The 25355-nt window shown below is 34.6% G+C and overlaps 1 protein-coding gene and 1 non-coding gene across 4 annotated transcripts in view; one reads left to right on the forward strand and one right to left on the reverse strand.

The window, feature by feature from the left end:
* Positions 1 to 582: 582 nt before the first annotated feature.
* On the forward strand, positions 583 to 656 carry TRNAT-AGU (transfer RNA threonine (anticodon AGU)). The gene has a single exon. It is a non-coding gene; the product is annotated as a tRNA-Thr (tRNA).
* Positions 657 to 15253: 14597 nt separating this feature from the next.
* The window catches only part of Lrch (Leucine-rich-repeats and calponin homology domain protein), a 48847-nt gene continuing 38745 nt past the window's right edge, over positions 15254 to 25355 (reverse strand). For 2 of the 3 annotated variants that reach the window (XM_053760295.1, XM_053760211.1), the window contains exons 9-11: positions 25093 to 25230; positions 24746 to 24823; positions 19689 to 23866 (exon numbers count right to left, since the gene is read on the reverse strand). In XM_053760295.1, the coding sequence (XP_053616270.1) occupies positions 23237 to 23866; positions 24746 to 24823; positions 25093 to 25230 (846 nt within the window). In that variant the 3' untranslated portion in view covers positions 19689 to 23236. Of the gene's footprint in view, positions 19371 to 19688; positions 23867 to 24745; positions 24824 to 25092; positions 25231 to 25355 lie in introns of those variants that run through there. The other variant, XM_053760386.1, reaches the window with a different exon arrangement.

A 25355-nucleotide genomic window follows, 5' to 3' on the forward strand; every position in this document is an offset into this window, starting at 1 on the left:
GTAGCGATAATAAAATACATAATCAAAAGCCTTAGTGTTTGCATAATGCATAGTTTATGTCTTAATTAAGGGCAAGGGAATATTGTATTGTAAGTTGTGTAAGTTCAAGCAATTGTAATTCACATAATTGTTTTAGATATAGAACTTTTTCAGAGTTCCTTAGCGATTGCCATTAAACGAAACCTTTATAGAATTATAACGCTTGTGTGTCCGTCGCAACCGCTTTTTTCGAAATTATAAGGTATAAGTACATAGTCGAAACTTGGTAGGTACGTAGATGGATTCTGTGATTTCACAAGTGACCGGGCCCGGCTTCGCACGAGGTCTATAAACCTTCGAGAATATATTGTCTAAATAACGGTAAAAATGCTCAAAATCCGCTGCATTGATTGAAAGAAGAAAGACAGATATTTTACCTTGCGTGGATACCTCGATTACTTATAGTTCTGAAAAACAGCCAAACAACAATTTTGATAAAAGTTCTAATCAAAATCTATGTAATTAAAATGACGGGCTGTTGATTACAGTATGTAGAGAAATGACAAAAATATAGCAATGCGTATTTTCGTCAATTTTGTCAACGGCGCCGTGGCTTAGTTGGTTAAAGCGCCTGTCTAGTAAACAGGAGATCGCGAGTTCGAATCTCGCCGGGGCCTGCGTGTTTTTTTTTTTTAATTCTATGAATTATTTTATAATAGTTAGCTACTTCGTTAACTACTATGACTATTTTGGTGGTGAATTGACACTTTACTAATCCTAACTAATATCAATAAACGCAAAGTATGTTTGTTACGCCCTTCACAATCTGTCTATTCAACCAATCTTCTTGAAATTTTACATACTCATGTAGATTGAAGTACGGAGAAGGACACACCACAAACAACCTGTTCTCGTGGAAAATTTACGCGGGCGAAGCCGCGGGCAACATCTACTCGTAGTTTTAAATATATTGCAATAATAACATGTCAAATCTATCAAACAAATTAATTCTGGACCGGTTTCTAGTTTATGTACTATGTTTTTCTTACTTAGTAAACAATATATAAATGTCTATCCACTCCAGTTAAGTCTTAATAACAAAAAATGTCGTTTATTTGACGATCTCTTACCAAAATCCCACGGGAGTCAAAACGAATTTTAAACATTTAATTAATCGTGGTGCTAAACCGAAAAATACATTTTTTCGACTACAACCAAAACTGCACGTCACGCGTCCCTGTCGGCACGAACAAACAGACACATAAACGAAAACAATAAAGCATAAAGCATCCTTAAATGCTCGTGTCCACTGTTCCGTCGAAAACGTATCGAATGATGACACAATAGAACCCCAAAACGGTCTAATTGAAAAGCTACCCCTTGTCTATGGGAGAAAAAAATAGGAGCGAAGCGCGAATTCATACATTTAGTTTATAATAACCACGGATCAAATACACGAGGTCCGGTTTTATCAATTTGTGCATGGTTAAAATAAATAAAAGGAGCACAGATTTAAGGTAAAGGGGCGGAGCCATGGTGGAACGGGTTACCCCACTCGTCTGCCCCAACCCCCATATCGCCACACAACTTTTGTAAAGAAATGGCAAGGCTTTTCATCTTTATTGCGTGGAGAAACGATTTTACGATTTTTTCTCGGATGACGGATCCGGGCGGATCTATTTACCTATATCTCGTCTGTGGGACAGACGGACGCCGTGGACAAACGCCCTAACCCATAACAATAACAAGAGTAATCAAAATAACAAATGGCAGATAAGAGCGGATAGCTTTTTGTACTCAATTATTTTTATTGGTGTTTTGTTAATTACATTCGCCTGTGTAGCCGGCGCGGTTTATTTTTGGACGGCGCGTATTCTGTCATCGCGCGATATTTTTTCGCATGTCTATAGTTACACCTGTCCTAAATGACCTGTCGGGCATTATTCTGATTAATTACTAAAGATTATTATTGAAGTCAGTGTGTAATAGTTATAAATAAGATCAGACGGGCAGTTAACACTGCCATAAAATTTTATGTGTCTTCATGCGTAGTAGAAGTAGCACAAAATATATTTTAAATATTTTTGCAGAATTTACTCATAAGTTCAGAAACAGATGGGATATCAACATGCTAATACCAAGATAAAAATAATACTCTTTTGTATTTACTTAGGTACTTTTAATATTACCTACTAGCTTAGCTAATTTCACACATAGTCCCTGTTATGAAGGGAAGATTCTTGCCAAAAATTACTGACCATATAATTATTTATTCCTATTCTATAAGTTATTTGGAAATGTAATTATCTTGTGAAATTTTTTCGACAGCAGCGTCTGCCTCACCACGCCTGAAATCCTCGTCGATCGAATATAGTCTAAATTACGAATGAGATATTCTTAATCAGTATTTCGAAAATCGCTTCCATACTTTTTTTGCTGATAACTTTATTGATCGAGCTATTCCGAAGTCGCGAAAACATAAAGAAGCGGCATTGAAGGAAATCAAAGGAACTGACATTTCACTCGTTCGAAAAACTCGACTGGTTCAACCTTATGAGAGTTAATGGCATAATTTAATGTCGTTTTGATTTTGGTTCACGATAATGAGTTTATATTGGCAGGTGCATGAAATGGGAAGTTTTGTGCGTTTCATAAATAACTGTGCGAACATCAGCCTTATTTATCTTTCAGTATTTATTATGGATAATGAAGCACACGAATCATGTCTTAGGAGATATAGAAAAGGTTCGATTTCTGTGGAGAAGGCAACAAGAAAACTATATTACAGCTATAAAACATATAAGGAGTGTTACAAGTGTAGACTTTCTTCACATATGATAAATAGACGTAAGTAATAATGTAGATATTTACAATCTGGTGATGTGACGAACTCTTGTATAAGAACTTAAAATAGTTGTATACACCGTTGTTATCACGTCGCTTTTACGCTCATTATACTTAAGCACATTTATACAATTTTTCTCAAAAATAAACTAAAAAATGCTACGTATTTTTCTTTATAATATTATAAGAAATTACATTTCTAAAAGATGATATCCTTAAATAAGACATCCCAAACTTCTCGCCCTTTCCTTGGCTTACGATCATTAATTTATTTTCTATACACATCAAAAACTAAGCGCCAGAGGTCCTTCATGGACGCGTAATTAGAATTATACCATATAAAATACCACGGCACATTATATATCGTAATTAAGGTAATTAGAGAAGCTAGGCGCCAGACCCATGTCCATTAACAGTTAGTCGGAAATCGGTTGTAAACATGCGCGAGCGCATAACCAAAAATGGGCATTTTTCAAACTGTTCTAGTCCCATGTTTTAGCCCAACATTGAGACCAATCGTAGTGTGGTTAGTTTATTTTTTTTTCTTATCGAGTATGTCATTGCTAACAATGGTGTGAGATTTCATTCAAGTCGCCTAAAGGTATCTGACATGACTTTTATGACTACCTATCGCAATCTAGTGCCAAGCAGTCGCATATACACTAGTAAAGTGAATAGTCAACCAGTATACAGGTTTCCTTTACCGGGAGCAAGTGGTGCATTAGAAGTTTTATTCTATGACAACGCTCAACTAAAGACTAGGTACAAATGGACTGTACTAAAAGTCCAAGGATTTTTGACCCTTTTGCCCATCAGCAGTTGTAAAACGATTGGCATCGTGAAACGACTTGATTCGGATAACTATGATATTATTTATTTTGATCCCAGTTTATAGCCGTTGATAAAGATATAGAGGGTAGTTATCAATTAGTATGGAAAGTTGTTCTCCTTTAAGATGTTAGAGAAAGTTTAGTTTCCTCGAAACTAATCTCAATTTTATATTTTCATGCCCATAGCTAGTGAAACATATAGACTTAAGTGTTTTTTTAACACGTATTTGTACGCTCAAGTTTATTGCATGTTACATATTGGAATTATCATATCTTATTTAACCAAATGTACAACAATGAGTCAAATTCCCGAAACCGATCAGACCATATTACGAAACTGCAGATTCAACACCTTGGACCGCAGTGGGAAAATGAAGCATCTTCGTCGGGGTGTCGTACTTCAATCGCCGAAGCTCGCGGTCGCGTAGATTTAATTTTATTTTATTTTATTCATGTAATCGATCGTGATTATTTGGAATAAATCCATATATAATTAATTATTGTAGTTTTTAAAAACACTCCTCCTGCGTCTAGCAACGTAAATTGCAAATAAATTTATAATTTCTTTACACATAGGTATGTACCAATAAACATTGCATGTTCTGAAACTATAATGCTTCCAACGCTATCCGTGGAATTTCAGGACAAAATTCAGTAGTTAGAAAATAAATTTATACCTATGTAAATATAATAATCGTTTCTCTTAGTGATTATGGTCAGCTCGATCTTTTATTAAAAGTTTTTTTTGTTTGCTTAATTATACATATAAGTATATATATTTTCCTTTCATCAGCACTTGATCACAATCATAATATGTTTCAGTATACCTTTTGACCATGTACTTTATTGTGTACTTACATGTTATATTACTGATAAAAAATTATACATAAATTTATATTTAAAAAATGGTAAGCCCTTCTGGCATAATAGGGACCAACACCGTTTGAATGAGTTTCTTTCGGCATTTCTTCTCAGCAGTGGTCGTTCCGAAATGCTAGTAGTTTGTAGCTTTGGTAAACATCATTTAATTTAGAATATGATGTGAAAAAGTGCCTGTGAAGGCCTAATTTCTGAATAAATGATTTGATTTTGATTTAGTGATTAGGGTAGAGGATATATGTCTATTAGGAAGATATAGAATGTGTCTGAAACGGTCGAGACAAAGACATTATATTTTCTTCTAAAATATGTTTCTGATTAAAATTTGAATTAAATCCAAAAATTGATAATTAAAAAATTAATTTAATAAATTAATTGTAATAAATTAATCGACGACCTCGGTGGCGTAGTAGTAAAGTGCTTGCCTCTAAACCGATAGAGGTCCCAGATTCGATCCTCGGTCGGGTCATGATGGAAAATGATCTTTTTCTGATTGGCCCGGGTCTTGAATATTTATCTATATATGTATTTGTTATAAAATATAGTATCGTAGAGTTAGTATCCCATAACACAAGTGGGGCTAGCTTAATCTGTGTGATTTGTCCTAATATATTTATTATTATGATTATTTATTTATCTAACTTTCTTTTTAAATTCATCTCTTTATAATTCTTTCAAAACCTTCAGAACAATAACTCCGCGCACGGGGCCCTTCAAAATCTATGACTAGAACAGTCACAAGACCACAAACAAACCCGCCAAAGAAGCTAATAGCCAAAACATGAACAACCATAAACAAATTTGTAACAATCAAATGGGCCATAAAGCCCAATCTAGGAAATTATGCCACAATGGAACAACGCGCTTTTATTACCTAATTATTTTGATTTGTTTTCTCTAATGAGTGGAGCTGGATTCGTCGCTATATTTAGGGTTGCCACACGTTTCGTACATGTCACTGTACGTACTGTCATTGTGAGTGATAATCCTGTACCGTATTGCTACACGAATTGATTCACGGGCAGGGCTGAAGGTGTAGAGAAGGTTACACAGCACACACGTCAAATTTTCCTTGAAAACCTTACACTACAACAGCGCACAGCGGCGAATACTCACATTAGCCCTAATTTATATGACTAATTAAAACCTACCTAAACTGTTTGATAATTTTGAATTATAATTCTCGATTTAATAGAAAAGATCACAGTTGTCATTGAATGTGTTATGTTAAGGCAACAAAAGAAAAATTCTTAATTCTTTAATTCTGGCTACAAATATGGCTTTGTTACCTGAATTTATGGCAACCCTAGTTTTATTACATGTTACCAACACATTTATACGACGAAAAATATTATTTTACCAATTTTGATCCCTATTTTTAAAGATATAAGGTAAGATTTATTTTTCGCTGTGTAGAAATAAGTCGGTAGATTTTATTATTAGTTTTATGGACCTCTAATTGGACGAAACGGCTGCTTTGTGCTGTGTCATTTTCGGCGAAACGTATTTGTGCGATTGCAGACGTTGGAAATATTGGGTTACTAGCTGTTGCTCACTACTCCGCTCACAGTAACTTATCTTTAATATCTGACTTATTCAAAATTTTATAATAATCGGCCTAGCGGTGCAAAAATATTTCCAGCGCCGTGACCCATACTGAATAAACCTAAATATTCGTAACTACTTTAGGTAGGAAGCATTCAAGAATCAGAATCTTCAAGAGTTTATGGGCGGGCCGCCCTACAGCGCCGCCCCCAAGGAACCTACACAGGACATTACCGTAAGTCATGGCTAAAGAATTATGTTATTTAATCCACTTATTAATATTGTAAAAAAAAAACATTGTTTATTTGTAACACTGTTTGTTACCGTTAGTACCTAATTTATCATCATATAACGTATCATCATGAGGTGCAATCTTCAAATTGAAGTTTGGAGGTCAACATACGGAAACGCTCGCGGCTTTGGGCCGCTATTTTCAGTTGGTTGTATCTAAGTCCGGTCCAACCCTTTATGTCATCAAACCACTTTCGTCGAGGGCGGCCAGGAGATCTTTTGCCAGGGATTTTGCCTTCAAGAATCAGTCTTAGAAATTCAATAGTATGAGTGCTTTTTATTTACCGCAATGTATACCGAATCCGCCAAACTTTGGCAAACTGTTCGACGACAGTGTGGAGCCGGCATAAGAACACGATAGATGAGCAAATTACACATATTCGTTAGCAATTGGTTGCCCAGCGGGTCGTCTGCGATTAATATTTGTTTAATAAGATGCTCATTAGTCGAATGCTCGCACTCGCGAGTGCGAGTTATTTACACTATCGGCAATCAGTTTGCTAAACTTGGGGGTTTTTCCTTATGTTCAAAAACCTCGTGTAAACTATGCAATGTACATTAATTACTTCGGCATCAGTCTCCGGTGGAGCTGGCGTTACGGCAGCATCATCTCTTCCCAATAAGACATCATCAGGCATATACTTTTAGGTATGGCATATTTTCATCTTCATTTTGGCATCTTTAAAGGTACAAGGGGACACGTCCCTACGTCCCCGAAACCATTCCTGGGAGTATTTTTTTTATTTCAGGGACGAATGAAAAAATAATGCTTACCTTCCTTAAATCTTCTTTATGTGAAACCTCATCCCCTTAAAATATCAAGCTAAGTAGGTATATATATATAATATATTCTGCTCGCCTTGATGATTGAATCGGCCAATGTGATAATTTATCCGTCAGATACAACTTGCTAGATAAGTGGTTTCATCGGCGGTCGGATGTTTATTTATTGGTCGATGAAAAGTTATTATTCAGTGCTAATTGGCGAATTGAAAGAAAAAGGATGTTTCAATTGATTGCTCTGTTGCAGGCAGCATTTATTTTTTATATCTATACAACTATACAGCTGCAGGACAGGATTAATATTTCGCAGAAATTTTGAACTAATTCAAGAAGAAAATTAAACTTTAAATTTTCTAAAGGCTCATAACTTTAATTTCTCTTTAACCACGTAAATAGTAAAAAATAAGACTCGTTTGCTTTAAACTATCATAAAACCATTTAATGAATATAAATTAAATTTGCCAACGATTTTTACTAAAGTTCATAAAACGATCAACATAAAACAGAGCTGCGCGTCATCATTAACCATTACAACATTTTATTGTATTGTAAACCATGTCCACATAAATATACCATCAATTATCCCACAAATTTAATGGCACAACAAAATAATTCATTTCATTCTTATAAATTTATTTACGAACAAACACAATAACTTACAAAAATAAGTCTTTTAAAAGTTACGGCTTGCGTCGTCCCAGCCGCCATTTTGTATTGAATTTTAAACACGATATATTACGTTTGTTTGTTAAGTTAATTGTTAAATGGAGTTCGTTATATTCTGGCATATGTTATCGGCGTCAGAAACGTCGATGAGGCTTATTGGAATATCCACATAAATTCTTTGATTGTAAAACATTCGTCCGCCTTTTCTCCAAAGTCGAACGCCTCGAGGCTTCCTTGATCGATGTAATTTAAAAAACTTCATAGAATATAAATTTGATTTGTACTGAAAGAAGTAAGTCTTTTTTATCAGATATCGAATTATTTGCTCCATTTTCCCAATAAAAAATGTCATTTAACTTTTCCTATTTTTTAAAGAAATCATTACATTAGTTGAAGCTAATTAAAAAATATATAATTTCTAAATGTAATTAATTTAGAAATGTTACGACCTTATAACAATAAATAAAATTTATTACAAGTCCGCATTCAAGTCTAAAAAAAATAATCGAAATGGTCTCGTTTTTGTCCGAATCTCATAACACCTTAGCACGAAACAAAACGCAAACCAAATCCGTTTTTGTTACTTTTGATATGTTTACTGATCTTATAATCTAAAGGCAGCCTGAGGCCAAAAGAAACGTAATTAAAAGCAATAATTCGGGATGATTGGTTGGCATTGAATATAGAAATACGATTAACATTTATGATAACAATTAATAGGGGATTTCATTAAGAATTCAAATATGGGGCGTTCACACCCGCTTTAAGAGTTCATTTTGGTGAAATAAAAAAAGTTTATAGTAAAAATCTTCGAAATTAGGCATTTATGAATGGAAATTTACATTTTTAAGATACAAAACGATCTTGTTAATCAATAATTAAATAACACGAATGAGATCGTCCGATTTTGAAATATAATTTTGTCAATCAATCGTTATGATTAACATAATCAAACTATTTAAGTAGTTAGGTATTAAGTACAAACAATATTTTACGATTGTGCTCAAAGACATTATAAAGTACCTTTTGAGAAAAAGGAAAACATTTTACATTTAAACAAACAGGAAAGATTTTTCATTTCTATTTCATTCATTTAACAATGACCTATAATTAGGTAACTACGATTGAACTATACCTACCTAGATATATGAATTTTCGAACTGAAAAAATAGAGAGATATATGTGGCCGTATAAATCAAAAGGGACCTTATGGCGGCTGGCACTTAGCTGTTTTTCGAATACAAAACAACGGCAATAATGGCGTAAGTGCCAGACGCCATAAGGTCCCTTTTGATTTGGACGGCCACATATGTGTGTCCCTCATGTGAGCCTATCTCGTTTAGCGTTTCTTAGCTCAGAGTTGCTATTTTTTCTTCTCCAAGTGGAAATCTTTGGTATCCTTAGTTGTCAGACCTTTGACAACATCTTCTTTGATGACATTACAATGCAGAGAATGTACCTACATCACAAAATCGAATACCCGAAAACACAATGAAACCAAACACCAGCCAATCTAGGTAAAAAAACTTTGTTCTATCTATTGCACAAGTGGAAAGCGTAAAAAAAATGACTTCCTAACCAAATAAAACACTGTCGAGAATCCCAACTATCCGGCCTCGGGCGCGGACGAAATTAATTATTTCCAAAGCCTGTGTGGAACCATTTGCATAAAACAACAATAATTTATCTATACCAGAAATTAACCTACAGCCTCAACTCAATTAGGACAAACCGAACCGCATACTAAAAGGGTTTAATAAGCTCAGACTTTTTTCTTAATAGTTTTTCAAAATTCACTCGTAAAACTAACCCAATATACAGATCACTGTTTTTTGATAATTTAGAGTGTGTTGCACCAGTAAACTTTGACGTTAACTTAACCTGCACGCCACCATCGATAAGACAAAATATCGTACTTTTTGTAGTTGTGCACAGGTCAACACAAAATTGACTGGTGCAACGTACCCGTAGTTTTTCAACGATGAAATCATAAGTAAATCAGTCAATTAGACAGAGAATCAGTCAGTGTTTGAGTTCGTGGCAGGATCACAAATGATTACTTAAAAGTAAATGATGACTCTCATGTCATGGTGTCTTGTAGGCGGGCTTCCAAGTCATGACACAAAAAATACGACTTATCTCCAACGGTCTTCGTCCAATAAATCGACTGTCATGTGACGTCACTAATTTGACGCTAACGAACTTTAATATCTATTAATTTTAAGTGCATGTCTGGTCAATAAACTTTCTGTCAGATGAAAACTCTCACAATTAATATTCAATTAAACTTTTTAGTGACAAAATCATTATTCGAACATATCAGCCAGAGATCTATTTAAAAGTTAAATGATTATACGCTTATACAGGTAGGTAAGTAAGCGTTCCTTTACCGCCGAATTATTAATTATTAGTTAGGGCACGCTTTGCTTAACATGCAATTTTCACAAGAAGTTGTAAGCAAAAGTACTTAGTTTTTAAATAGGTAGGTACCTACTTACTTCAAGATATTAATTATCGATGATTTTTAAATAGATTGATGAAATTATTCCAACTATCGAAATTCGGGTTGTACCTACTCTCACGTGGTTGGGAGGAGTATAGTGAGCGAGGAGTATGGAGAATAAGGAACTTAATTGGAAGGCCGCAGGCGCAGGATTTATGGCGGCCATACATCAACGCGGGAAAACAAACATTCGGACAATCAGCAGAGAATGCAACCCCGACTAGACCTTCGGTCGAGAAGGCAGCGATTTTGCAACTTTATTTGAAGATTGAATAAAATAAAGTTGATTTTTGTATTACATCAACTGATATGGAATTTCTAGGTGCATCCTCAAATAATACAATGGAATAATTTCCCATCTTGTTGGAGCTTAGTAAACGCGGTTAACAAAATGAATCCAGATTTCTGACTGCTGAAATAATGTCAGAGCCTGATTATGTAACCTATCGTTCGTAAGACTAACGTTTGTATGTTTGTTACTTCTTTACGCTCAAATTGGCTGTGCCAATTTTTACGAAATTCGGTATTGAAGTATCTTTAACACATAGGGTACTTTTTATCCCGAAAGTACGCGATTCCTGTAGGATTCGGACAAAAAATCAGATTGTCAATGGAGCTTTATAAAATATATTGCGCTAATGTGCATAAAAATCTAAGTATTTTTTTTTAATAATGACGCGGGTTAGCGGGGTGCTGCTAGTATTTTATATTTACCCGCACAGTTGCTGTGCCATCCTTAAACCTATGTGAAACCGCTCCACTCCGTCAACCAAACTGCCGCTTCTTATTTGCAACTCATTTCTGCCTGTCCGCATGCAAATATGTTTGTATTAATGATGGTGACAAATAGCTCGGCGATGGTTTATACGTATTATTGTTATTGGCTCTTTACCGGGCGCCATTATGCGAATGATCGATGTCTATTGCACACACTGTCTGTCTAGAATTTGTATTGTAATCTCAGGCTTGTAACTTTAGATTGTTTAGTAATTTTCAAATCTCTATGCGAATAGAGGGTGTTATTGTAGATCATAAACCTAGTATATAGGTACCCTAACCTTAATCTAGTTAAAAAAGTGTTCTTAGAATGAATCAAAGCCAGAACATGTTTAATATTATTAATTTATTAGGTTTCCGAAAACAACAAGGTATTCTTATAGTTTACCGTGTTTTCATACTAGGTATATACCTATCTATCTATATCAATACCTACCTACTACATGTCAACAATCTGTAGGTACTAACTGTAGGTATTTTAAATTGGTACTTATTTTAGAAATTACTAGAAACTGCATCTAATTGACGTAAGACAGACGGCCGGTTGTATCATAGCCGAATCTTCAAAAGGGTTATTTTTACGGGCCATGGATGGATTTCACGGCATCACGCAACTGGGAACATGTAGAATCTGATTGACTCAAACATGTTTTATGTATCTACTGAAATTGGCGCCCATTCGTAATATATCTAATTAAAGTAAGAATCTGCTAAGTCAAACTAAACACTAACACGAATATGAAATACAGATATACTGTATAATAGCAACTGAACATATAAACATCATGCGTCCGCGGCCGTGTCGCGCAGCTTGAGTTCTCGCCCACTCCTGCGCAGCACCACGCGACTACTTCTAATGCAATTAAATAATTAACTCAAGACTGAATTAAGATGTTATGTTAATAAATAACATTTGGTATATTGATTTTATACTTTATCGCGAAGAATAAATTCATAATAAAAAAGTTTATTACTAGGAACACGTTTGCCGCATGTCGGCGGATAGTTGGATCCGACTGGCTACCCTATGGCTGCCATAGAAGGCGTACGCGCAGAGGGAGATCGCGAAAGAAATGGCGGGACGATATTAATGGTTTCCTGCTGAGGTGGCAACAGGCTGCCCTCGACAGAGATTTATGGAAAAAAGAAGGTGAGGCCTTTGCCCAGCATTGGGATACATTAACACTAAAACGAAAAAATATAATAATTGGAAACTATCACCGTCTGATCTGGACTACATTTTCAAGACAATGATTACAATATAATATTTGTCTAAGTACCACTAAAGATAATTTGAATGGAGCGCGCGCGCAGATCAAATTCAGTGAAACCGCGTAAGTAATATAAATTTGCAATAAACTACAAAATCACGTCTTTATTATGGTGTAGAAGGAGCTTCCAAATTCAAAAGCCGAATAGCGAGCTTATTCTTAAAATGATATTCTCAAATAGCGACCGGTGGAACAGGAGGCACATAACTAGGTACTTATACTATTGCTAGCTTATGATAAGAATCTCTCGTTAAAGGCCTTTCCCTTGATAGATTTTTACAATATGTGCCTCATAAACACCGATTCAAAATGCTCCCAAACTACCATGGAACTGAATAACAACTTACAAGACGGTAATTCAGATAATTCTTCATTATAACCTGGACGGTTAACATCGATGCAAAATCGCAATGCAAATTGTTACAACACGATCGTCGTGTGGGTTGCAACGGCAAGTAAACTTATAAATTTTATTAATTCAATTGTCACAGGTCTGCCCACGGCTGTGTCGCGACAAGGGCCGAGGGCCCACGTGGTCCCGACGCGCGCCCGCAGTGTGGAACGAGCTTAACATCTTTACCATTGATATTGTAACAGTGACCATAGGACGTCCATGCTAAGAATAATCCCCTCTCATTTGAACGTTTCCAGGTTTCTTCCTCAGCCGTAAATCGTGGAGCCTTTTACTACTTTTTCTTCTGTACTGTGAAGTACAGAACTGTCTTCGGTATCCTTAATAGTTAGACCGTTGGGACCACAGCGGTCCAGAATTAAATTGTTTGATAGATTTGGCATTTTAGTGTTGCTTGATATATAGTTAGCGGTACCATGATTATTTCGATATAAGACAGAACAGATATAAGTCCATTGGCACCTATATCCTCCTAGAAAATATAAACGTTAGGATAATATTAATTACTTAATTTTGATTGGTTTTAGAGGCAGTATAATAATAGCCTCGGATCCCAGTGAATATCTGTTAAAGGCCCCACTAAGTATGTACCTACCCACCTCCTATATAGTAATACTTTCTCGTTTATTAATAAGTGTTACTTCTATATGTTCGTTTCTAAGTTTTTTAAAAACACTTGAAGTTTGTCACCCTACATCGATCCAGGCCCATCCTGTTTAATATCTTACCATTGTATCTGTTGAATAAGTAGTATCCCGAGCCGTTAGTAATATTACGACCGAGATATTGTCAGTTATGCCATCTAGCAACCGGTATTTAAACTTGGGTTTTCATCCCAAAATTTGTCAAAGGTAAATCTGACACTAGTGTTAGCAATAACCAAATATATAAAAACATTATTTTACATCTGTGGCAATAACACACTCGAAAAGATGACCCCAAAATTCTTTCAGCTAAGCAGTTATATGACACAATTATTATAGGTATGAGCGTCCCGAAGTTATGATCAGTTATGGTTAGGGCAACCATAGACTACTAATAGTTTGAGCTATACTATGAAACCTGTATTCCGCAAAATTAAAGTATTTACTAATTATCCGTATTTTTATTAAGTACTCAGTTCATTATCTCTATTCCTATTAATCATGTTGCATCAGTAATGATGACCTAAACCATATAACAATAAATAGTAGGTACTACATAAAAAAATTACACGGACCTTATAGAAATTAATATAACTTTCCCTGGCATCGACTTATTAACGTTAGCTGACGCCACCCTCCCATTCGTTATGTAGGGGCGCTAAAGTTTCAATTTTCTGCTCGATTTACCCCAAAACGTATATCCTCCATCACAAAAGGCTTGTGTTACGGCGGTCTCGGGCAATTAAAAAGAAAGCTGATGTGCCCAAACTCTTTGTGCGCACCTAATTAATTATTGTAAACAAGCCCGATGATTTTACGAAAAGTAAATAATACGACCAGTTGCCGTTAAATTAACAATGCCAGTTGGTTTTCGAGTTTTTTTTATTGTTAATAGTGAATGAATTCCATCGGCGGCTCCGTAACAAAAGAGTGTATTCTTTTCTTTGTCCAACCAATGAAATTAGGCTGCGGCGCTGTTTAAGTGATTGTGTTTATAGATTGATTTCTGAAGGAAGTGATTCGAGTATATTCAGTAGCGGCAAAAAATTTTAGAAGTAACCTGAATGTCTTGAGAGTTAATGGCCCAGAGTTGAGATAGCAGTTTTCTATAAGTATTTGATACACGAACTCGACTCAACTGCTGGCTGAGTGGATTTTGATAACATTTTGTAAGTGACCTGCGCAAGAACTGCACATAGGAACACATTTCTCGGTTTAACTTTTGCACAGGAATCTAGCCCCGGAGCACAGCTAGTAAGAAGTATAATTATGTATTCTGCAAAAACTCGGGTTCTGTTCCCATGGATCAGAAACAGCCTTGGCGCCAAAACTCTTACTGTGAAAATACATAACCCGAAGACCCTGGCGCCACCAAGCGGCGAGGCGTGGCTCAAGTTGCGAGTCAGCGTCTCCATATTACAAAACCACGCCTTCAAATCAGAAGCAGTCTACATTACAGTGCAACTTTATAATGAATAGCTTTACAGTGGGCCGTGTCGTGAAAGTTGATGTACTGTGATATTGATACAACATGGCTATTATTGTTTTAGTATGTACCTTATGTAATAGGAATTCCAATCTTGTTTGAACTCTTTATAATCGTATGAGTAATTAATAAATTCCTCAAAATTAAATTTTGGATATTTGTTCATTCGCGCACATGAAGATTTTGAAATATACTTGATATTTAGTTTTATGGTTTTTTAAATACATTTAGAATTACCTATTGTGTTATTGCATATCATTTATAAATTAATAACGATTGTCAAATGTGAATGTGAAACTTTTGTTAATTCTAAGGACTAAGGTGTACGCATGAAAAATCAGTATTACTTTGAAAATGTTCAATGTTTATTTATCTACATATAAACATGTGTGTAGGATACGGTATTGCTACAACATACTTATTCTAAGAGACCAGTGCAAACACAGACGCTTACATTCAAAAATTATTTCAACCATAGTCTTTGGCACGTTATCTTTGATAGGACAAAGACTCGATTTATCAGTTCTTTAGATATCTTATAACTACTTTATACAATCCAATGCAACACTCGGATGAAACATAGCACTCTTTAAAAATCCCCATTTTATAGGGGCAAAGCAGATTTAAAGGAAATAAAAATTACGAATTAGTTACGAGCTAACTTCAGCCTACACAATCTATAATAAATTTTTGCACAAAATAGTAACAAAAATGTCTTTTTTCGAGTACAAATTCAGCCCATTTTTTGTACTGAACTCACTGATATTAGATGTTATGATCACCCCAGTGTCCTAAAGCCATACAGTTCAACGTACGTAATTTAATTTGTGACTACCAATAAAATGCATACAATACTAATAATAAATTGTCTATGTATCTCACATTTGTGGTAACATAATCTAATATAAATAATGAAGAATTTCAATACATCCTATTAAGAATAAAATTTAAGCACGACAGAAACATAAGATTATATTAGTATTTCTAAGATCAATGTTGTGGAGAAAAATAAAAGAATTTATTATTATTATATAAACCTGAAACCCAAGAAAGTGAAGAAAATGAACGAAAGAATGTCGAACTACACGACCAAACATTACAATACCGAATGATTGGTTGATAAAGTGTTGCCAGCCAACAGGAGACTGCGTCCTCGTTTATTTTCTTCACATTTTTTCACAGACTGCAAGTGATGGTGTAGAAACAAACAGAAATAATAAAATTTTAATTTGCGATTCAATAATAAACATAATTTGAAATATTTGCACGAAATAATGATCAAATCATCGTAATGATCTTAAATTATTTTATATAATATTCTTATGTTATAAAATTGACTATATTTAATATGTGACGAGAGAAAAAAAACATCTTTAAATAACTATAACTATGAGTATTCGATTCCAACGAGTACGGGTTCGGTGGTAAGGACAGAGATATGTCGATATGTTTATTTACATTTCCTCATTGGAGTTGCAGAGCGTTCGCGATGAGAAAGTAGACGGATTTATATTAAAACTAGCCGTTGCCAGCGGCAAAACATAGACTATGTCACTCTCAAACTATGTCCACGCCGAAAATCATCTCAATCCAATGCTCTGTTTCGAAGCTAAAGAAGGACAAACACATGTTCACATTTGTAATATAAGTATAGATAACTTAAGTATCGTATGCCCCTACTTTCGAATTTGTCTATAAAAAAACTCATGTTTGATGATGGAGAAGACTTACATCGATATTTCAATAGAGCTGAAGAAACATTTGTGCAACAACCTACGCCTCAACTTAAAGCAGTAACACACGTCACAGGAGGAACAAAGGATATACGTTCTCTCTTTCTTTTGTATACCTGCATTCCTTTCTGTTCTTCCTTCTGAATCGTGTGTTACTTAAGAATGAGAGCGAGTGAGCTACAAATGAATGTTTTTTTATAGACAAATCCAAATATCTACAGTATTGTTTCTAACAAAACTAATTTGAACCACAAATTCCTTATGACACTCGCACAGCCGAAATTATGGTACAGTCATCACAATATGTCATGTCCGTTATTTGTATTATCACTCCTAATGTATGACGTAAAACATTATTGCTTCTACACCTAAGACTATGTGATACGTCTGATGCACATGGCAAAACAAAAAGTTATATGCCAACACCAATCATTAATGCCATTAGTTTGTATTGTACTACCTGTATTTACAATATTCTTGGTCCCAGATTTACTGAATTTTAAACAAGCGATGAAAAATTTGTTATTACATCTTATTAATTCGAACAAAACATTTTATGTAGGCTTTTAATGTAGGTGATTTTTAAATCACATTTAAATAGTGAAATGAAATCAATCAAAAGATTCGAGCGGAAATTTAGTGGTTAAGAACGATGTCCCTGTTAGGCAGGGGAGTGGAGTAGGTTCAGTTCCCGCCAGATTCCTGATTATTATCATCTTATTATTTAAAAAACGTTTCATTGTCTGTGGATCTTTTTACATATCCATACTGTGTGTGTAAGTTACTGGTAATTTAAATTTTCGTGTAAATTATCAATTTGTAGTAAAACTATTTGCTTCTACTCAAAAAATGAGATAGTTCACTATTTTATTCTGCAATGTGCACCAAACTTCACATTCTATCACGTTACCTTGTCGAAATAGTGTAAACAGTATCATCAAATCCATAAGGCGTTGATCCTAAAATCTTTAAATAAACGCCCAAGAGTATTGTATATTTGCATAATAATTACATTGCGAATAAAGCTTACTAAATTTATTTTATTAATTCCTAAATTTAGCGTATCCTTGTGCAATAATTGTTTAGATAGTAAATCATTGATACTATATTATTACTACATTGCATGAATACATTAATGTACAAAACACATTTAAAAAGATATTTCATTCGAAGTGTCATCCACTAATTGTTCTTGTGCTCTCTTTCTTTTCCTATAACATATTCATAAAATACTAGAGGAGTATAGTAAATACGTAAGTCTGTTATCATACGTAAACTGCTAAACCATTTCTAATTGAATTTAGTCCCCGTTATTCATAAAAAGCTATAATATTTTTGTCACTATTGTTATATGTTATTTTTCTGAATAACATGTTGTTGATTTTCTTTATTTATACAATAGAAACTCAGACTGAGAAAACAACATGCGATATTGGACAAAATATAAGAGAACCGCTGAGTTCCGGTCTCGTCGCTTTCTTGTACGAAATGAAAGATAAGACGATATCTATAGCCTTCTCTGTCTACGGTTAAACACTAACCAATTTCGGACATGGAAGGCAAATTCAAGACAAGAGGCACTTACCAACACGATCGTGCATAACGTATGTAAATGGCGTCTCGAAAATTCTAGTAAATTCGTGATATTGTGCAACAAGTAAAGCACCTTATTGTGACGTTACTAATTATTCAAATATCCAATATCTTACTTAAATAATTTCCTAGTGTTCCTGCAAACGTTAATTGAAACATTTTTTGAATATTGCTACGTGAAAATCAGCCGTTTATTTTGTAAATTGATGGTGTAATATGAACAGTTCATTGTAGTAGTTCGGAAAAAGTATGCAAAAAAACGCCGTATCATTATCAAGCGTAAGCAATATAAGAAATTTATTAATAAAAATATGTAACAGTAATTATGTGAATCAAAAAAGATTGCAAAATAAACGGCTACAACTACTCAACTGGCGCTTCATTCTTAACCTCATTGTAATAATGACTACATTTCATTTATAACAATAAATTGTCTAGTCAAAATTATTGGCAACCCATATATTAATCATAAGAACCTATAGATTTACACTATACGTTTTCAAAAGCTAAGATATTCAAAGCAGAAATGTCTGTAATTGGCGTTTACATTCGCAAAAACAGTTATCTAAAAAATATTTCTGTAGCAGACATGTACAGTCGTTCGTAGGTATGATAAATATCACATACACATTCCAACAAGATTTCCTATAGTCGACTATTTTGTATTTTACGTACAGTCGACATCACATACCTACCCCAGAATAAAGATCCATAAAGGGCAACGTAACATTCAGTCGAATGTACATATACGTATTAACAAAGAATTCAAACTTGTGTTAATCACTTCAATCACTCAATACAATCAAGAGATCCCTCCAAAGGACAAGTCCGCCGTTGCTATCAACATTTCTGTTGCAATAAAGTTATATGTCAAACATCACAAAACTTCATAATTTTTGGTATAAATCCGTTTGAACGTCACACGTGGTCCTTCGAGCCGGATTAGAGCGAGAGCGCGGACTGAGGCGCTAGTGCGAGTTTTGGGCGCTAGGTGGCGCTCGCGGGCACATCTACGGGGACGTGGTGGGGGGACACTCGAGCCGCGTTGTGTCTCCGGAGCAATTCCGTTACCGTGATCGCCACTTGTACTGTTCCTTTGCCTTCGAGAACATCCGCGGCGCAGCACATAAGCTTCTGTAAAAGGACAATTTGTGTCATTATTTATGACGCACTTTCAGAAAACCTATCGTCGGTTGACTGTAAGGGATCCCAACGTGGATAACTCCGCCGTTATACATGATCTTTCTTGTGTTCATTTTCATTTCTGTACTAACAAAACTAGACTTATGTGAACAAACTGTTTAGCATTTATTGTCGCAATCTTAAGCGAAATCTATTAAAACATATGCTACAGCAGTTATAATAATTAAACTACTTTGGTGGCTCGTCGAATATCCGCGATAGTGTTCAACAGTATTTCTCAAATATAGATATGAAATAAAACTATAAAAATACCAATAAGAAATTTATTTTAAGTAGAGAAAACATTGTAAGTACATACAAAAAAGTACATATCTTAAATAGTTTCAAAAAAATTGCAATCGACATTGAAATCATTCTTTAAGAATAAATCATGTTGCTTTCGAGATGTAATTGAGATTTGATAAAAAAAAATCAAGAAAACAATTTAATGGATATAATAAAAATCAGTATCTTTTTAATTTTAATTATAACTGGATTAGGTGTTAGGACTGATTATAACGTTTCTGTTTAAAATGGCAAGGAGAAAAGCAAAGGAAAAGCAAGGCACTGTATCAATTAGTATCGTTATAATATATACAAATGAAGACTAGAAAATTAAAATGGCAAATCGTAGGACGATAGTAGTTTCAAATTTAAAAAGAAAGCATGTCAACACTCATTCTTTCAACAAATAGGAACATAATTGCAAAAAAACATTCACTCGTGTATTAGTTGAGACAAAAATACTGGGAATCGGAGATCGTAAGACTACAGATCAAAGACAAGGAAAAAATATAGACACAGGGTTAGCGTAGCCACATGAGATAGGACTATTCAATACCCCTACCCAAGTCGCGGTAGGCTGCGCTTTTAAAACTAGTACATGATGATAGACAAAATATTTTAGCGCTGTCCCGTTTCTTCTCACGTATTTCTAATACGTGTTTCTCTTTCTTAAACATGGGAAATAGAAGATATAAGACGATGTCTATCGTTTTCTCTGTCTACACTACAGATACATTAAAACCAGCTTACAATATAAACTACACAAAAGTACCCAAGCACCAAGCCAATAAATATTTGCTATAGCTTTAAACCATATATTAATCTATCTTAATCACTTATATTTGAATTGTACTCGCAATTTTAAAGCTCAAAAAATGATAACAATAAAAAGCGTAGAATTAACATAGAGAAAATGACCAGAGTTGATTAGACCACGGTGCTCTGTTGGCACAATGTAGAATAGTTTATTGTTTGCTTCATAGCGTCAAACGTATCACAATGATATGTTATTAAATTTAAAAAAAAATACTTGTCTATAATGTGGCATAAATGAGTTTCCAATTGTTTACAAATTCATATACCTACAAAAATACGGTGAATAAATAAAAAATGTACAAAGAAGGCAAAATTAAATAATCTTTGCGCTGACTTAGGACTTTTTTATACCGGGAAATTGTGAGAGAAATAACAAAGCCACAATTGGGCGGTAATAATAATAATAATTCTGTATAGTTAACTCAATCAGTAGTTCTGCCCATCGAACTAGCCAAATTCATTGCAAATTCGTCACTATTACCAACACATAGAGATCCATCTACTTTTACGAGCTACGGTTTAAACAAGCTCTGTCTGTCTGTATAATCTGTTATTATAATGAAGTTGACACTACTCAGCAAACAATAGTGCATCATGTAATCAGGATGACACTTACATCGTGTCATCCTGATAACCAGACGGACAAAAACATGAGCAGAAAATGATTAAATACTATTTAAAAACTCACAATAAGCTGCCTTTGTAATTAAAACATTAAATGGAGTTAAAAACATTAATTTTGTATGAAAAGATGTTAGTACGTGAAAGTAAGAAATGCAGAAAAAGAGTTAGCGATTTAGAGCATAATTGTATAATAATAATAAAAAACAGAAACTGCAGTCTTTTCAAATCGATAACATCTTTGGAATGATAAAATCGTATGTGCATATAAATTCGGTAATGGCTACCAACTTAGCTAACTCTCATAAAAAATATTTTAAAAGTTGGCTTCATAATCTTATACAACTCCTGAACAAATATATTTTTCACAATCAATAATCACTTGTAAAAAAATTAATCAGAAACATTTCGCGTATTAAAAACTAAGCCTTCTTTTACATACATCTGGCCACTAATAATACATTTGTTTCACTCTCCATTGGATGAATAAAATGTCTTTTAAAATTTATCATTTATCCAATTAAATACACAAAAAAGCCTCAAAATACAGTCGAAAAATTACAACTAATAGGGATTGTTTCTCACTTCAATTATAGTAATAAATTGCATTGCTATGTAGAAGTACTTGTACATTATATATTTTGTACTTCATAACCATACGGCTGAGGGAGAAGGATTATAACTTTAACTTGTATAATGTAATGTCTTTGTACTATCATATAGGCAAAAATTATCGGATTCAGAACAAATTAACTTTTACTAAATGAATAAAGAATGTATAGCGAAACCTAGGCTCAGACGCTTTGCGGTTGAGAAAGTAACTAGGAAAACTATGCACGTTTTCTCATACAATATTTTGTGTTATTATATTGCTTGCAATTATTAACCGCCACGATAAAGATGGTTGTATAATTGCCTTGTAGCTACGAAATACCGAAATTGCCTTGTAAATACGAATTTACAACGTGAAAAACAATCCCATTCAATAAATGTAGACTTAAACGTTTGCATTGTTAATACAATAACGATATGATATTTCGGTTAAGGCATAAGATTCTTATTTGATAAGAAATATTCATATACGCTAAACAGCTAAGCTAACCGTACATCAATATATTAGCACAAAACCATTCTCTCAATATAAATTACGCACCAATCATATTTGTATTGTACTTCAATTAAATCCTTAATTTTAATTACTTGATCGTTTTGCGATAAAATTACTACGTTTTATCAAATTACTAGTTGGTGCAAAAATACTACTGGGTGTGTTAAGTATCTTAACATTTAATATATACCCTATATCAATAAAGCAAACATATAAAACTTTATAAATATAACATAGCAAACCACTCGCATATTCAATTGAGATCCGTATAGTAAACAAAATCAAATTAAAAAATTGAAATACTATAACAATTTATTTACGTTTATGGCGAAACGATAGACTAATATTTGCCATATCAACCGTGAAATCATAACCACATAACTTATATTAAATAAAACTAAAAAAAAAATAATTTCTAATTTAAATGCCTCTTAATTGGAATGAACTAATCAAATTGGAATCTCGTAATCGAATCATAAATCACATAAAATCATACAAAAAATGAAATGCGTATAATACAACGTAGAAAGATGGTAGTTTCGTAATCTTTGGCAGTCCATACCATACCTTCAAACACAATATACACAAACGGTCAATTCTTTATCTAAATACCATCAAATTCCTTTCAGACTTTTTAATATGTAAAAGACAGGAAGCCTCAAAAATTCAATAAAGTCACAGTCACACTGTAATTAAGGCAATACTGGTAATTTGCAAATAGTTTCTGTCAGTTTTTTTTTTTAAGGTACACTTAATTTTCAAGCGAAAATGTGATAAAACTTATCAAACGTTATCCTTAATATATTTTTATCTGACAAAAATTTTGAACATGGCATGATTTTAATTTTTACCCAGAAACAGTGGATGACACCACTTCAAATAGCCTCACATTTTCCTAAAAACAGCATGAAAATAACTAATTTGTATTAAATCCTGCTACAAATTCATACAATCAGTGCATGCCCGTGTAGAAAATTCACAATACACTTTACAAAGGGTATAGAATTAGTAAAATCGTAGACACGACAAAAGTGCTCAAACATAGACAAGTATAAAATACTGTTTTATCATTTCCTTTCGCGATTTCAGTCTCTGCATTCAAATCCCTGTTATGGTTCAACTGTATATCGAGATTCATCCTCCCTCTATCGTACTTCTCTACAATGACTTGTTGCCGTAATTCTATAGGCGCGTCGACTTCATCTGTGTCGTAAATCTCAAAATTATCACTCTTCAGCACATTGTAATACGGCGTGACGAATTGCACTCTATTTTGTTGATAACATCTATTTCTTAATCCTTCATCGTACACAGGCGAGTATCGTTCCGTGTTGTTATTTTCATAATTCATATACTCCTCAGCTTCGTCGATGTTGGCGAAGTTGAAATTGCTCACGTATCTTTCTTCTGAGTATCGTCGGAGCTGTTGCTTGTAGTAGTTGACTTCGATTTCGTTGTCGACGTCGACCGCGAGCGTTAGATCGGATCTGATATTGTTTCGCGAGCGGAGTGGAGTGGCGTGTGAGGCGAGCGCGCGCACCGAGCGCAGCAGCGCGCCCGCGCCCGCGCCTTCGTCCGCGTCGAGCGACAGAATGTCTTCGGCGGTACAGATGGCTTCCTGCAACACACGCCACCCCACTTAGTCTCATTATTATATTGCTCGCGAATTAATATCGGATCCCTGCAACATTTTCAATTTGCGCGTTCCTTCCGTGACGCCGTTTTCTTTTTCGTTTTAACGATGGCACTGTTAGTAAACCGTGAGTTTCGTATGGATGTTGTTGTTATGACGTAGAAGGAATGCATTTTTAAACTGGCACGCTACCTATAAATGTTGACTTATGCAAAGGTTAAACACAAAACAAACATGCGTGAAAGTGAATACATAGAAAGCGCCATCTATGAACGAGCATACGGAACCATTAAACACATGCATATAAAGTGTGACACGCGTCTCATAGATAAAGCTCTATAAAGGTGACAAAAAACGAATATTGCAAAGGACATTGGACGAAAATCAGTAGATCATTTTATTCCGACGTCGATATAAAATTGAATTAGAATTTTTTGCGAAGAGCAAAAAATTATCGTCTATATATCACTGTAACAATATTTTGCTTCATCATCAAGTTAAAGTGAAGCTTCAAAATTTATTAAAAAACTAGGCCGTCGCAATCACTTTTCAAATTATCAGGTCACATACTAGCATTTTGGAACAGCTACTAACTACTGAGAAAAATTGCCTAATTTAACTTAAGATACAAAATGCTGCGACGTCACAACTCTTAACAGTTTCTGATGAGACATGATGCTGCCTATATACTATTGGCAACCAGTTCGCCGAACTTTGGCGGCTTCGACATACATTACGGATTTATGCTTGCGGTAAATAAGCTCACATAGAAACTAATGCAGGTACGATTCTAGTCGGCGTCTGAGTTAGTCGATAGTGTATAGGTAGTGCATGAAACATAACAAGCACATAAATAGAACCTACCTCTTCGACGCCAATTTTCCGGCACGCCTCTAAGAAGTTGTCGACGTTTCGTCTGCATCGCGCCATTGTGAGTTTGGGCTGAAACAAACATATATTACTTATAATTATTATATTATCATTATTCTGGTTATTTTTTTTAAAGATCTCTTTTGGAATAAATGAATGGCTCAGAATTCGACGGAGATGTTTCGTGCGTCCGCTTCCGACTTATTATTGTCAATATTTCAGGTTTTAACAATGTATTGCGATGAAACCTATACCAGATTTTAAGCTACGCTACCCACTATACAACTGTGAAAACTGCGTCCAACTCCAACTGCGAGAGAGAGAGAGAGAGATGATATTACCTGAGCCGCCGAAGGTACGTGCACGGAAGCCACGGAGCGCGGCCGCACATGGTTCGCCAGGTGACACAGCACCACGCCGTCCGCCAGCACCGGCGCCAGCTGGCTGGGCAGCGACAGCTTTAGCCGACTCTCGATTATCTGAAATACATTTATTTAGTGGTATCTGAATACGAACGATTTTGGAATTCGCTTCAGTTGTTCCAACAATCACCTCCTAACGAAAAATCTCTTTCGTGGATGTAGATTTGTCTATAAAATTGAAT

Source organism: Plodia interpunctella, chromosome 1, assembly GCF_027563975.2.
Source record: "Plodia interpunctella isolate USDA-ARS_2022_Savannah chromosome 1, ilPloInte3.2, whole genome shotgun sequence".
NCBI lineage: Eukaryota > Metazoa > Arthropoda > Insecta > Lepidoptera > Pyralidae > Plodia > Plodia interpunctella.